Source organism: Lethenteron reissneri, chromosome 38, assembly GCF_015708825.2.
Source record: "Lethenteron reissneri isolate LAM-NWPU_2019-01 chromosome 38, ASM1570882v1, whole genome shotgun sequence".
Classification (NCBI taxonomy): domain Eukaryota; kingdom Metazoa; phylum Chordata; class Hyperoartia; order Petromyzontiformes; family Petromyzontidae; genus Lethenteron; species Lethenteron reissneri.
In genome coordinates, this window is record NC_083816.1 from 694,416 (window position 1) to 710,708 (window position 16,293).

General features: G+C 50.7%; 1 protein-coding gene across 1 annotated transcript in view; it reads right to left on the reverse strand.

Moving 5' to 3' along the window:
* Positions 1 to 16,293, reverse strand: part of LOC133351794 (plasma membrane calcium-transporting ATPase 1-like) — a 130,989-nt gene that overhangs the window by 59,230 nt on the left and 55,466 nt on the right. Inside the window, exon 2 of the mRNA XM_061567327.1 lies at positions 15,282 to 15,987. Coding sequence (XP_061423311.1) covers positions 15,282 to 15,486 — 205 coding nt within the window. The 5' untranslated portion in view covers positions 15,487 to 15,987. The remainder of the gene's footprint in view (positions 1 to 15,281; positions 15,988 to 16,293) is intronic.

Genomic DNA, 16,293 nt, shown 5'->3' on the forward strand with positions numbered 1-16,293 from the left:
GAGTGATTGGAAGGCATGGGCCAGATCATCTCAATAACAACGGCAAGAGGCTGCTCGATTTTTGTGCAGTCCATGGGCTTATAATGACCAATACGCTGTTCTGGAATCAGCGCATCCACACATCATGGATGTATGCCGTGTCCAAGCAAGAACATCTGTTGGACTACATAGTGACGGAACAGCGGATGTGGGCCCATGTCCTTGACACCAGGACCTACCACGGAGCTGATCTGCCCACTGACCATCGACTTGTCATCTGTAATATGCGCCTGCCATACTTTCACTCCGGTGGTGGGTGTACACCCAGGACCCCATTCAAACCCAAAGTGGCATGGTCTCAGCTAGCTGATGAAAGTTTTAATCGAGAATTTCATCATTGCTTGCGGCTGGGGTTGGCATCGTCACCCACTCCTCCTGATGTCGAGGTGAAATGGGTGAGGTTTAGGACTGTGGCTCATGCAGCTGCAATGGCGGCTTTGGGTACACGGTCCAGACCTCCCCAGAGACCCTGGCTGACAGAGGAGGTGTCCAGGCTGGCTGAGAAAAAGCGACAGGCCCACTCTCATCGGCTACAGCATCCCACGTCAGAGAATGAGGAGGGTTACCGCAGCCTTCGTTCGGAGGTTCGGAGAGCCGTGAAGCGCTGCAAGGATGGGTGGTGGTCGCGGGTTGCTGAGAAAATGGAGTCTGCCTCAATGGCCCGCGATCACAAATCACTCTTTAACTCCATAAAAAAGTAACCTGCAGCGCCACACCTATTACCATCATTAGGAGAAAGAACAGTGATCCATTCTCTTACCCCCAGGAACAGGTTTGCAAATTTTCGGAGCATTTCTGTGAGGTCCTGGGAGAGGGGAAATCCCTCAGCCTAAAAAACATTGTGGGACAAAGTGGGGATGACCCTGCTGAGGCTGCGGTGCCCCAAATATTGGAAGAAGAAGTCACCCCCATGTGAGTGGCTGGCTGAGGTGCCATCTGTTGAGGAAGTACTGAAGGCGATCCGGAGTCTGAGACCAGGAAAGGCACCGGGCAGATATGATCTCCCAAGCGAAATGCTGAGGGAGGGTGCTGTTTGTGCACAGACTCCCCTACATGACATCATAACAACAGTCTGGACCACTGGACGGGTTCCGCAGGATTGGAAGGATGCCCTGGTGGTCCCCCTCTTTAAGAAGGGGGATCGCACAGACTGTAACAACTACAGGGGCATCTCACTCCTCAGTGTGCCGGGAAAGGTCCTGGCAAGGATTATTCAACATCGTCTTGCTAGGCATGCTGAGGAGAGGCTTGCGGAGCCCCAATGCGGTTTCAGAAAAGGGTGGTCCTGCACAGATGCCATATTTTCTGTCTGTCTGCTACAGCAGAGGTGTAGGGAATTCCCACAAGACCTACATATCTGCTTTATTGACCTGGTCAAGGCCTATGATACCATCAGTAGGCCTAGGCTCGGTTGACTCGTCGTGCTTTCGGAGTCCCTGACCCTCTGCTCACGATCATTAAGGACCTTCATGATGGTGAGCGGGCCCGGATAAAACTACGTGGCTGGGAGTCGGAGCCATTCCCTGTTCACCTTGGGGTGCAACAGGGATGTCCTCTGGCAATGGTAGGCTGATCAATGCCCGGGTGCAGTCAACAGATGGCTCCCTATTGCTCAACCACGTTACGTATGCTGATGATCTCGTAATTGCTGCTCACTCAGAGGAGGAGTTGGAGACACTGCTGCTGAACCGGGAGCTTGCCACTACGAGATGCGGCCTTACCATCAGCCCCACCAAAACGAAGCACCTGCCTGGGTATTTTGTACCATCGGACACTCCACCCCAACAACTCCCAATCGGTGATGGGGCAGTTGTGGAGAGAGTGGAGAATTTCCCATACTTGGGCAGTGTGCTCATGACCGGCTCCGGTTTAACAGCAGAGGTCTCACTCTGAATCAGTCGAGTGGCATTATCCTCTCATCGGTCGCGTAACGCTGTGTGGAAGCTACCTGGTCTTTCGCTCCGCACAAAGCTTCAGGTCTTCTCGGCCAAAGTCGTTCCCTCCCTTTTCTACGCTTGCGAAACATGGACCCCCCTAATGTAACATCTTCGCCGGTTAGAAACATTTAGGCTGGCTTGCCTACGATCCATCCTGGGTTTAACCAGGCTGGATTGTGTGAGGAGCTCACAAATCCTTGATAGATCTGAACAAAGTCCCATCGGTGAGCTCCTCCGGCAGGCAAGGCTGCATTGGCTGGGGCATGTATCCTGCATGCCTGGCCACCGCATACCTAATTAGCTTTTGGTCGGCTGGATAGAAGGGGCTAAACGGGCACGGCACGGGCTAGAGAAGAGATGGAGTGATGTGGTACAAAAGGACGTGGAGCTGAGTGGACTTGCCGATGACTGGTACCAGCGGTGTCAAGATCGGCCTCAGTGGAGGAGGCTCGTGAAGGACGCCACTGGGCAGTTGGAGGCAGTCGCCCTCCAACAACAACGGAGGGCAGAGGATCGACGCTCACAACAACGAGCGGAGCACCGGGTGACTAAAACACAGCAAGTTGGCACAGTAGGGGGCAACACACACACACAGGGGGTACAACACACACACAGTGGGTACACCCACACACACAGTGGGTACAACACACACACACAGGGGGTACAACACACACAGTGGGTACACACACACACAGTGGGTACACACACACACAGTGGGTACAACACACACACAGGGGGTACACACACACACAGAGTACAACACACACACACACACAGTGGGTACAACACACACACACACAGTAGGTACAACACACACACAGGGGGTACACACACACAGTGGGTACAACACACACACAGTGGGTACAACACACACATAGTGGGTACACACACACACACAGTGGGTACACACACACACAGGGGTACACACACACACAGGGGCACACACACACACAGGGGTAAAACACACACACAGTGGGTACAACACACACACAGTGGGTATCACACACACACAGGGGGTACACACACAGGGGCACACACACACACAGGGGTAAAACACACACACAGTGGGTACAACACACACAGGGGCACACACACACAGGGGCACACACACACAGGGGTAAAACACACACACAGGGGTAAAACACACACACAGGGGTACACACACACACACAGGGGCACACACACACACAGGGGTAAAACACACACACAGTGGGTACAACACACACACAGTGGGTACAACACACACACAGTGGGTATCACACACACACAGGGGGTACACACACAGGGGTACACACACACAGGGGGTACCACACCGGTCCTGGGCCTACTCTAGGTCGACTCAGCCTCAAATTAGTACCTAGTACAGTACGTAAACACATCGCCACAAGGGAGACAAAGGCGGCCGAGCGTGGTGCTGGCCACCCATCCCCTCGTGTACCGTTCGGGCCTTCATAGGTGCTTGCTAACATCACTTGCCACGACAGTCTGTTAAGGCTACAAGGGGGATCTTTGTCTCTGTCCCCCTGTGTATTTTGTGCAGCAGATGGGGATTTGCCTGAGCGCAGCGCTACATTGTGAAATGTGCCACGGCTCTCTGGACATGCCGTGAAAATTGTGCTACGTCTACTTGGCGAGTTGAATAAAAAAGCAGGCCCATGACCCGAGGAGACCGTAGCAGGGGCTTGATTATTGGTCAAGAGTACGGTGACTAAAATAGCTTCCATTGGAGCGGCCCGCTTCGACTCTCCCTCTGCCTCCACGTGTGAGATCTCCGTGCGTGAGATTCGCCGGGCGTGAGACACACCGAGCGTAAGACAGGCTGCGTAAGACGGGCTGCCTGTAAGACACGCCACGTCTAAGACGTGTGGCATGTAAGACACCTCTGCATGTAAGACCTCCACGTCGAAGACACTCTGCACTAATCCAGTAATCATCCCGAACAACTTGCAAGGCCCTTTTCAGCAATCCTCGCAAATCTGCTTACGTAACAAACAATAGCAATAATCGTGAAACGGTGTGCTCAGGGTGGCACACTTTGTGTGGGTCAGCTTATAAACATTATCCGTCACCCAGCCGTCCCTGCAGATATATAAACACAGACACAACTTCAACTGAGAGGATGGGTACAAACTGAGCAATCATTGGAAGGACGTTATTAACCAGGTAAAGTCTTAACTGACTGTGATTTTTCCAACCTACCTGCCTATGTCAGCTGTTATTTCATGCTAATCTGTCACATTAACATAGCCACTTCCGTGCCCTCGTCCAGGAGGCCGCTCTCCTCCTATCTTACAGCTGCATGCTAATTTGTCACGTTAACATCACTAGCCCCGGCCACTTCTTTATGACCCTTGGGCTACACCTATTTCAAACCTTTTAAAACAGTCTGCCTCAGCAGCAAATCATGCTTTCACACCAGATGACGGACGCTTGTGTTGCGCCCGAAACGTCGTGATTTATTTTATACCTACGTGACTTTACCGAAAAAACCAAAGAGTATGGGTTCCTGCAGTCACGAAAGCCTCAAATCAAAATTGTTTACCACTTTCTAAATTAGGATTCTGATGACCTAATCTAAACCACCTGACTGCAATATCCCATGACAGAAGCAGGACTACAGCATCTCTGGCACAGACAAGTAGCATTTAATAACTATAACTTCTTACTATGAAAGGGAAGAAAAAAACACGTGTGGATTCCATGACGCCTTGCAACATGCTTTTGAGCTCGAAACTATATTTTACAAATGTAATGGCTGCACGTGACCCGCTATAACACATGGATCAGAGTCATGGAAATTAACGGGGAAAACGGAATGCGTTGCAGCGAATGGAAAGCGCTCAGAGAATTTGAAAGTGCTCAAGAGATGCACGTTGGGAATTACGCCGCGCCGGTCGGCCTGGGTTGGTGAGGGGAGAGAAACTGGGATAGGTGCACATATCACTCACCACTGACGCTAGCCTGGGAATCAAACTTAGATTAGGCTGGGAATCAAACTCAGGTCGCCGGGTTCAAAGCGGCGGGCGCGAACCGCCACCCCGCCGCCCACGGCAGGCATTGACAGAGACAAAAATAGGACAATGCTCCCAGTAACCTTTGGATATGAAGAGGAAGACAAAGTGAGAGGGATACGATGAAAGGAAAAGGTCCGCCGTATTAAAGCGGCCATGCCACCAATGCGACGCGCCAGTTCGAGTCGGTGGATGAATGGGGCGCTGCAGGCGCCCGCGCGTGCTGCGGGGCTCCGCTCATTGGTTCCGCAGCTGCGCGAGGACGCGTGACGTCCCTCTGGCGGTGGATGATTACGCGTGGGAGGTTTTATCGCTGTGTGAGACACCGCTCTGTCGATGCTACACCGATGGAGCCATTGTGCGGTTAGGAATGTATTGTGCGGGCAGTCTCCGCATTGCCTTCCATTCTTGTTGTAAGATATATATTTTTATATTCTTATAGACGGGTTCACGTAAAGATTAACTGCATAGCGTGGAGGTGGGGGCTGCAGATGCTTATGAGCAGTGGGTCAAAAGGTCTGGGCAGATTGGCTATTGGGGGCCATCCATTTAGTATGTACGCATGGAGGGGGGAGGGGGGGTTAACCCAAATGCGTACACTTGCGTATGGGGGGTCTACTGACAATGTACATATGCATATGAAACGGGGGGAGGGGGTGAAGCCGCGATAATAATTTCTCTACATTGGCCTTCAAATGAGTTAAATAGTCTGGCGGTGGACTATCTGTTTGCTTAAACACGTTAATATAATTTCATTCCTTGATCGTTTCTACGTGGATTAAATATCGGACGTTCTATAGGATTCGGGGTGGGGGGGGGTGCGTCAAGCGTATGTATGCAAGTGGGGGGGGGGGGGGGGCGTAAAAAGTACACGTGCGTACAGGGAGGGGGGGCTGTACTAAATGGATGGCCCCTTGTCACTAATTCTTAGCGCCAATCCTCACTTCCACCACCCCACTCAGCATCCAGCTCTGCAACTGTCAGGCCAACGATGCTGGAAAAAAAATGGCAAAAGTGTGCATTTCTAAATACCAAAAATAATTCACCGCGTGGTATTGCCACAGTGTGACAACGTGATCTACGCATACACTCGACTGACGTTTCTAACAGCAGCGTAGCCTTCAGAGCAAAGAGAGAGGGCAGAGGGATGGAGCAACGCGGATTGAAATCACACTTTAACCCCTGGTGCCCTGAGAACACGCCGTCCGTTTTCAGTTGACAAATGAACATTTTTTCTCCAAGTGACAGGTGACGATCGTTTTCATTCCTAGACACTGAGTACTGCGGTCGGCTAAAACACTAAATCCGTCTGAACGTGCAATCTGATTTAAACGAAAAGTAACGTTTGTGGACGCGACTGCAGGTCGGGCCGCACGGGAGATCCGACGGTGTTCGTGGTCACGGGTGAGAGGCCCCGAGCTAAACGAGCCGCTCGCTGTGCGAGGCCGCCTCCTGCGGTCGTTTAGCATTCGACGAGGTGTGAACATAGCTGTGTCTTCCTCAATCACGTGAGCATTCACAATTTGCCGTGAGTTACGCTTTGTAAAGTCTGAGGTAATTGAAAATGTGTGCCACATTAGTTAGTGCTTCCACGTAGATTAGGCACCCAAATTTGACGAGGCACCAAATGCGCTTTTGCAAACTCTCTGGTTCTTTTGGTAAAGTCAGATCGATAGAAAAAATTACAAAAGAAAACACGACGTTTCAGTCTCAACACAAGCGTCCGTCTTCAGGTGAGAAAATGATCTGCTGTTGTGGCTTCATTTAGGCAAGGGAGGGGGGGAAGTGGGGGGGGGGGGATTTTTGTCGAGTGGTGGCTGCAGAAAATTCACGGGGGAGAGGGGGGGGAGGGTTTGTGGTGTGCAGGGACGAGTGGGGCTGGAGAAATTAGCATGTCAATGAGCTTGAATTAGTATTCTTAGGTTTTTTCGGTTAAGTCACGTAAGTAAAACATCAAAATAAAATAAAAATAAAAAATAAAAAATCACGACGTTTCGGAGGCAACACAAGTCTCCGTCATCAGGTGGGACCGTCACAGCCGGATTAGCTGCATCAAGTGATCATGTGTATCAGGCCTCCCCCTCTCTGTCTAATGCGTTGGCGTTGTGCAACACCAACAGCACCCATGCCATCGTGCATTCTTTGGCCCCGCCCCTCCTCCCCCTCCCGTTGCGTTGTGCAACACCAACAGCGTCCACGCCGACGTGCAGTCTTTTGGCCCCCCCCCCCCTCCCCCTCCCGATGCGTTCCATTCATTGGCTACCACATTCTGATGAGCCCCCCCCCTCTCCTCCCCCTCAACTTGCCTTTTTAAGGGATTACATCTTGAATCATTGCCTCACTTGATGCAGCTAATCCGGCTGTGACGGTCCCACCTGATGACGGAGACTTGTGTTGCCTCCGAAACGTCGTGATTTTTTATTTTTTATTTTTATTTTATTTTGATGTTTTACTTACGTGACTTAACCGAAAAAACCTAAGAATATGAATCTTTGCAGTCACGAAAGCTTCAAATCTTGAATTAGTAACCGGAAACCAAGACAACACGGGTGGGTGAGTGTAAATCATAGCAGTTAAAACTTAACGTGGTTTATCACGTCCTTCCAATTATTGATTTCTCAATCTGAATCCATCTTCTCGATTAACGTTTTGTCTGTGTTTGTATATCTGGATGGCTTCATGAACAAATCTCTGATGGTCGCCCGAGGGTGCAGAGCACCTTGGTATCGGAGAAAACAATGTCATGTGTGCCCATAGCGTTGAAACAATGATCCGTCACTGCCGAGGTGTTGGTTCTGCCGTGTTTCAAATCCGCTTTGTGTTCGCGAACCCGGTCTGAGGCATGTCGCTTCGTTTCACCAATGTAACTGCTGCCGCAGACTACAATTCAGATTATAGACACCAGGATGGTGGGAGACAGGCTTTAGATAGGAATCCGTGTGGGTGGCTTTCCTATAAACAGTGTCCCAACGAGCCATCAGGTCTCTTCTCGATCAAAACATCCAGGAATGGTAGCTTGCCATCATTTTCCACTTCCATGGTGAATTTGATAGATGGGTGTATGGAATTGATGTGGTTGATCCCAACGCTGACACCTGTATATTTGGAGTTTGCGTGTCTCTCTCCCCGTGGTCGTGTGGATTTTTCTCCAGGTCCTCCAGTTTTCCCTCCACATTTAGAATCAACGTGCGTTCACAGCATTTGGCTGCAATAAATTTCCACACAACGATGATAAGCCGCTTCGCTGAGCTGTCATTTGTGATTGCCAGATCGCTCAGCACATGCGATATTAGTTTAGGCCGATGCAGCCTCTCGCACGGTGTACTCAGTGACACCTGCACCGTGCGCTCCTCCTTCAAATAAGGGATTCTTTAACGCGCGTGCATACGCTAATCGAATTGGCGCTAATTAAAGCCGACCAAAATATCCCACCGTATTGCAGCGCACGGGTGTCTGACACATTGTTTTAATGTGTTCTGAAGAGATGCCTTATTGCACCGGCGCTATTCTTTCCCACCGAGGTCAGAGCTGTGTCGCCCACTCGAGGTGCCTCGTGCCGTCACAGGAGGGGACGCTGCGCCGTGGAAGCGCCGTAGCGTTCCTCCAGCCACGCCGGGAGAGATTGCACGCGTGATGAGTCACGCGTACGGAACAAGACTCCGGCAGAGGGCAATTAACACAATGCAAGTACAATATCATTCATACCATTTAATAGTTGTTCAACGTTTTCTTTCTTTATGAAATACAACTCCCCCAATGTGGCTTAAATTAAGTCGCCTGATTTAGATTTTTGTTGATAACGAACGCTCCCCCCCACTTCCCCCCTTTAATTTCTTCTTTTAATTCTCATGCAATAACACCAATTAGCGCACGCAAACACCTGAGCTTTATTTGGCCTGGTTCATTAAAGAACAGTGACTGTGGCAAAGCGTTTGCGTCATTGTAATGAGGTTTATTTTTAATACACTTGCAAGCGTTTACTTCCCGCGCCGATAGCGTGCGGACCGGCGAGCACCGAAGGGCGACTTCCGCTCGTGAGTGCAGCTTACGGCAGGGGTGGCATGGACGGCGCAATGCCTAGTCGTCTTTGTCTCTCCCCTTAGCGATGCAATCGGTTTGACATCCTCAGCAGAATTCCTCTGAACAACAGCCCAGTTACGTGACCCAGCAAGGCGTCTTGGTTAAGGTGCCTATTATTATAATTATTACTGCACAGCAAGTCAACCTCAGTAATACCCTCGTCTGGTTCAGATACACACACTGCCAATTGCATGTACATTTGAATGGCCCTAATTTCAATTCCACTGCCGGATGATGGCCTCCCCAAGCCGTGCGGGTCATTGAGGGTTATTTTACTAAACCTCGCCACGATGGTCAGTGTGTGATGGTGAAGATAGGGAACATAGACGTTGGAGCATAGTGCAGTACAACAATATATTTTACTTCTTCTTTCGTATGGCATTTTGGCCATAGTGCAGCACAACAATATATTTTACTTCTTCCTTCGTATGGCATTTTGGCTATTACAACAGATTACAAATTGATGTTGACATTTGATATCCATTCGACTGCTTCCGGAGTAGGTGCGTGGATTTTTTACGGATTGCCGTTGAATGATCCGATTGGGTGATCGTTCACGATGTGTCTTACATGGCCCGAGATGTCGCACCACCACCAAAGTCACAAGGTACCCATGCAGCCAATAACACCCGTTGTTTATGCTAGGTCACCCATCCAAACACTGGCGCCACTTTGGACACCAACTTTTAGCCACTTCGGCCACGGCAACGTTGCGATGTGCAGCGCCCTGACCAGCGTGCCAGCGCTCGGCACAGCTGTACTCACACGGCAAAATCACACGTGTGTGTGCCCGTGCAAGGCGTGTCCACGGCTACCCTGGTCTGGTGCAATATCTGGGAAGGGGTACAGTTGTAGATCATTTGGACGTGACAGTAAAGCTGCCTAACGTCCGGGCGGTCCACACGCACAAAGGACAGGACGCGGTGTAATCGCCGCACACCGCAAAGGGCTACCGATCGGTCATTCTGCAATAACCACACATCGCTTGGGGGAGGGGAAAAAAACCTAGCATATCAACGAACACCTTTCACGGGACGATAACCTCCACGGCTGCGCTTGTTTGAATTTACAGTGTTCATCCTTGACTGCGTCGTCTGTCCTCCCAATCTCTTCCCTGGAATATCTCTCACTTCCCATACCTGTCCTGTGTTCATCCCTCACATCATCTCCATGACAGAGATAAGGCGGCGCACTCCACACTTCACTTGGCAACTCTATCACGTACGCCGTGCAATCCCAGCTCCTTACGTGCGTACGCATGCGTGTGTGATATTCTCGCTAACAGCACTTCTTGCCCCAACAGTCTGATAAGGCTATACAGGGGATCTTTATCTTTGACATTCTCTACTTGTCCAGCACACAGGTCCCCCTTGCAAATGAGACTCATCCTGATCCCTTGAGTTCCCACCGGATAAACAAAATGCACTCGATGTGCACGTGACATGCTGGAAACTGGTGCCACGTCTCCAACACCACTGGGAAGCGTGGCTCTACCCCAACAGCACTGGGACAGCCGTGAACCATGCCAGGGTGAGCATCAGTGCCCAGGCTCCACGAGCCGCCCACCACCCTCTAGCCTCCACAGCCAGCGTGGGGGGGGGGGGGGGGGGTCAGGAATTAAAAATAAAAACGTTAAACACATTGTTGGGTTAGTTTCGGCTATTTAAGTTCGAACCACTCTTTGTAATTTTATGGCGTGCGAGTTTAACACGAGCGCCACTGGACAGTCGAACTGCGCCACCGACCTCGCGGGCGGCGCTGGCACCGCGACGTTGTTGTGAGGCTCGGGGTGAATGTGCTCCACCCCCTGCGTCGCGTCGAGCGCCCGGCCAGCATGCACGCCCGTGGTGGTGGTGGTGGGAACGCAGCGCGAAGTGGCCGGCACGCCACGCCGCCACACACACCGCGCTGCACTTTCGGGTGCGCTCCTGCGGCCGTCTGGAACGCTCTTCCTTCTGATATTAGGAAGCCACTGGAGCTATGCACTTTTACATCTAGATTTAAAAACTAATTTCTTTAAAACGGCTTTTTGTCTGTTAGTCTGTTGTCCTTCCCCCGCACCTCCGATTAGCACGGTTGGCTAAGTACGGTGCGAAAGAAGTGAGCATGGCGTACACGAACGAGTAGGCCGAGAGAAACGTCACGGAGATGAAATGAGGGCTGAACAGAGGGCAGGCGAGAAAAAAGTGACAGATACGCGGCACAGGATGTGGCAGTCTCTCTCTGTGCTCTGCGACATCCCCGCCTGGAGGAACGTTTGTCTTCTACGTTTTGCCTCGTTTGGAAGTAGGAACTTTGGCGAACCTTCGACGCTCAAAAGTAGCGCTGCATGGACACAGGCATGAATCTTCCTTCAAAAAATATCCCGAGGCGGAAGATTCCTGCTGGATGCAACTGCGTTTGCAAACGTGATTTGTAACTTAGATCCTTACCCATGTATCGATAGTTACATTTTAATGTGCGTTGTTGTCTTGATGTGGTCTGGGACCGTTCTTGCTGTTGTTTTGCTGCCTTGCCCAAGCATGGGAATTGGTGTACTTATGCAATTTGAACGTATACTCTTATAGAATAAAACATTTCACCTGAGGACAATTGCTTGTGTTGCGATCGAAACGTCGTGACTTTTTTTTCTATCTACGTGACTTTACCGAAAGACCCAAAGAGTATGAATTCCTGCAGTCACGAAAGCTTTAAGTCAAGATTCAATTTGAACTTACATACCTCATCGATTGTATGTTAGTTTTAGACATTTGCGTACTTCCCCTATACTTTGCATCCCTGATATTTTTGTATCGTTTGTTGTTGTAACTTTCTGACCTGCCACCGAATGGACATTTCTCCAGGGATAGATAAAGATTCTGATCCTAAAAGACTCTGAGGCGATTTCCAAAACGCCGACGAATGTCACCGACTCAGGGCCACTTTCAACCAGAATCACCGGAGCACGCCGATAGATCGGAGCTGCTCCTCGCTCACCAACTCGGCCACTCGCACGGCGGGCAGGAAGGGGGCAGGAAGGGGGGGGCCGCCCCCGTCCCATCGAGCCATGAGGGCGAGACGACGACGAGAGACGCGCGGCAGCACATTACAAGTGACAGATTAAGATAATCGGATTGCCGAGGCAGAAACGGGTAACAGTGCGTAATCTGATTACCCTTATTTAGTACGCACAGGTCGATCGCTCTGGATGATAACTTTTATTTTATAGATTTAAAAATGTTTCCAAACACAATTAAGTGTGCGGGAGGGGGGAACAAACGAGTCAGCAGTTTGGATTAAAAGTGAGGTGAGCAGCCGCCAATGCACACGCAGCACTGTACAGGAGCCGAAAAACATGATCTAAGTGTACAAAGCAGAAGTGCTGTTCAGCCCAAGATTACAACCAACACACACGCTAATTTAAAGGAAATCGAGCAATGCCATTATGTTGCTTTGAAAATACCGAAGACACGATTATATTAGATTAGTTCTAAAAGTGGAGGCGCCGGAGGCTCCGAGGTCAGAGCGCTGAGCCGGCACTGCTGAGCTTCCACTTCCAATCCGGGTTTGTAACGCAGTCAGTCATTCAACTGCGCCCCTCCAGCATAGCTCGTTGGCTAGGCCCAGCCACCAATCATTAATTGCACGCAAGACATCACACATTTGCTTTTCACTTGATTGGACTAAGTATGTAGATTGGACGAGATTGCGAACATCGGTTTGTCACGCAACAACCGCGGAGCAGAGTGAGTGGAAGAGAGAGCTCCCTCAATGTGGCTATGCGGGAGATTCTGTTTGTGAGAAGCCTCTCGCGAAAAAGCCTTCCCTGTAGGCCCATTCTCTGACACCTGGGGTACGCTTGTGTGAGGGAATTCCAAAAGGATTCTTCATCTCATAACACGATGCCGATAGCATGACTAAAACACACTGTGGGGGGGGGGGGAGAATCTGTACACTAAAGTAAATATTATTTCAAAAACCTCAATATCAGAAATCAGAGACTAATTAATTTTAAGTGTAACCCTCCCGGCACTGCATGAACAACGTCAATGCTGAAACGTCGTCTTCGCCCAGAGCTTCCGACATCCCCGAGAATTCCCTGACACTAGCAGCGGCAATAAGTGTGGACTCCCCCTGCTGTCCCCACTAGATAAAGTGATTCACAGAAAACAAGGGCACATTAGCCCAATCCCACAACCTAAACGATGAACACACACAGAAGGCCCCTGCTCCGCGACAGCGTCCGCTGCCGAGCATTCACCACGCTGGGGTGTGGGGCACCGTGGAAATGCTTGCCGCTCCCCTCCTCCATCGAGGGGTGTTCAGCCACAGCCAATGCTGCCACAGCCAACATCACAGTCCACGCCACAGTCAATCGCATAGCCAAAGCTGCCATAGCCATCACTGCCACAGCCTACGCTAAAGTCAATGCCACGTTGCCTCTCTGCACGATAGCCCCCGGCCCTCCTGCCTCAACCAAAAAATGGTGACTTAAAAAAACCGATCCTCCCTTCAAAAGCCCTGTCAGGACCGTATCTTGAGATCCCGTCACATTTGTACACCTGATTAGTCCAAGCCGCGTTGTATCTAATGTATAATGTATGCATGTGGAAGCATATTTTATGTATATTTAAACACTCTGAGGCACGAATCCCTCACATCTAAGAAGAGCTTATCCACAGTTCCAAGTAACCCAACATCCTCTCATCTGCAGACCCTTATAGATTTGTATATATGAAAAAGAAAAAAACTTAACAAGAAACTAAGGAATAACCATACACCACAAAGGAGTATTCCAGTCCTAAATCGCTCAAACTTTTGACGACGATGATTGTACCTGATGAAGCCGCTTCAAAGCGACCCTCATTCTGATCTCCGGAGCCGTTACAATCGCAGACGTCGGATCCGCAACAGGCGGCACCGCTCCCTCATTGGCTCACTAAAATGTTCGCTGCACTGCCTCTACCCGTGTCGTCACACGTGACTTCACTTGTGTTCATGCTGTCCGCTGTAGGAACATGGCAGTAGGCAAGTGATACATTTTTACGATGTGAGGATCTGCGGATAGCCAACTAGGAAAGGGTGTTTGGGAATTCCGATCACGTGTGCTACCCAGCCAGCAAGCAATTTCTGGGCCTACCTCTGCAGAAGAGGCTGCTGTTGTGAACTGCAAAGGTCACAACACGGATTCACAATTACATTGATGAGACACTGTCAAAACCTTTCCGGAGTGTTCTTGTGTCGAACAAATTGTTAGAGCGAGCCTGACCTTGCCGATGGCGTACCGAATGTCGACACACATCCGGTATTTGCTTGTGCTGCACCAACACCGCTGAGATTATTCGCTCTGAAAAATGCAGTGCGGCTGACGGGAAGAGGAAAAAAAGCTTCCATATTTTTTCACGTGGAGGGCCAAATATGCGGAGGTGTATTGACTGCTTATTTATGTTGTGACGACAAAATGCAGATAAAAATGTTCGGCATAAAAAAAATGACCCTAAAACGCAAATGTGCGTGATTTGAACAGGAAAAAAACAGAGCCAGGATGAATCTAAAGAACGCTTGAGGCTCCCGAGCTAGTGGACAAAAAACGTCATGGGTGTCAAAGCAAGACTACATACAAGGAAATAGAAGATTGGGCTTGAATGAAAGCAAACGATGACACAACTTGCTTGGAATTTAAATCATTAAATGGCGAAGTCAGGGCCAGCGATCCTGCCATGGTGTAACGGTTTATCGCACTGGACATGCAATCCAGGGGTCACCGGTTTGATCCTATCTCCTCGCGCCACAGGGGACAAGTTTCGTACATCCCCGTCACTTCCTCTGTCCAGCCGGCGGCACGGATGGGTTCGCCACGGTGAGTCGATCGGCAGGTCCCGTCTGGTGGGCTAAAGAAGCATGGGTAGCCTCATCTCTTCCGAGAAGCCTGGCTAGACGAGGAAGAGTAGGCCAAATACACCTCTACTTATTTACGTTGAACTTATTTGGCACCGCACGAAGCTAACTGCGCTTATCGGGAGGGGGGGAGTTCCCTGGAGCCCCCCTCTAAGGGAGCCCCCCCCCCATCGTCCAGCCAGCAGCGGCGCCAGAGAGCGATTTCAGGTGGGAAACCTTTCTGTCAGCGCCTTCGAGGGCCAGCGCCCGCTACCACAGGCAAACAACTGGCGGCACTCGCCACGAGCCAGGCAGAGCGCCCGGGGCTCCACCGCCCACCCTCCCCACCACTCCTCACCTTCAGTGGGCGAGGTCTTGAGCCTTTTGCAGAGGCCGTAGACGTCGCCGTAGGAGTCCTGCAGCTTGCACAGCGCTTCGGCCCCACGCAGCTCCATGAGGCCCCGCAGCTCTGGCAGGGAGCACCCGAAATCGCTGTCGTGGTTCGCCTCCGAGCGAGGGCTCTTGGGCAGAAAATCCACCGTGCTGTTCGCCATGTCTCCCATCGTTCCGCCGTCCCGTGTCCCGGGAGGGAACCACGATTTTTGTTTCGTCGCAGGAAGGAGATTGGGACCAATTGAGAGCGGATTCCGAAATTTCCCTAAGCAGCGTCAGGTGTCAACATTGTAAAAATAAACACTTGGGAAAGTGTCAAATTTTACTAATGTTATGTTTCCAACAAAACAGGGATCAGTTAGCTTTTTATATTATTAAATGTGATTTTAAAAGATATTTGTGGCTATCCGAAAGGGGGCAGTCAGGTGGGGCCTATTCACAACCGGATTCCTGACAAGCACGACTCCATCTGCAGGGGAGAGCAAACACTGTCGATCCGCCACAGTGGCTGCCCCGACGCCGAACAGTTCCAGAAGAAATCCAAGACGCCTGGCTCCTCACAGCTGGCAGACGCTCGGCGCATAATTCCATACATGGCCTCCATCCATGTCGCCGGTGTCCGCGGTTGCTTTGTCGCTCGCTTCCCCAGCAGTGTCAGCCGGAAGTGGTCCCTGCGATCGACAGTGAGGGAAAGGGTGGCGGAGCGCCATTGTTGGAACGACAACAAGGAGGACGGAAAGCGATCAACCTTCGCTTCAAAAACCCGGCCGTGCGAAGCAGCAAGTCTGACGAGGATGCATTTATAGCATTCGAAAATTTGTACTCTCAGACTAATAGAGGCCATTACAACGTCCAAAATATCAATAAATTGTCGCGACATATTAGGTGCAGCATTATTTATTTATATATTTTTTATTTATGACGCGGCTCGGCCGCCCCACACCATGCATGGGGGGGGGGGGAAGGCAGCGATCCCA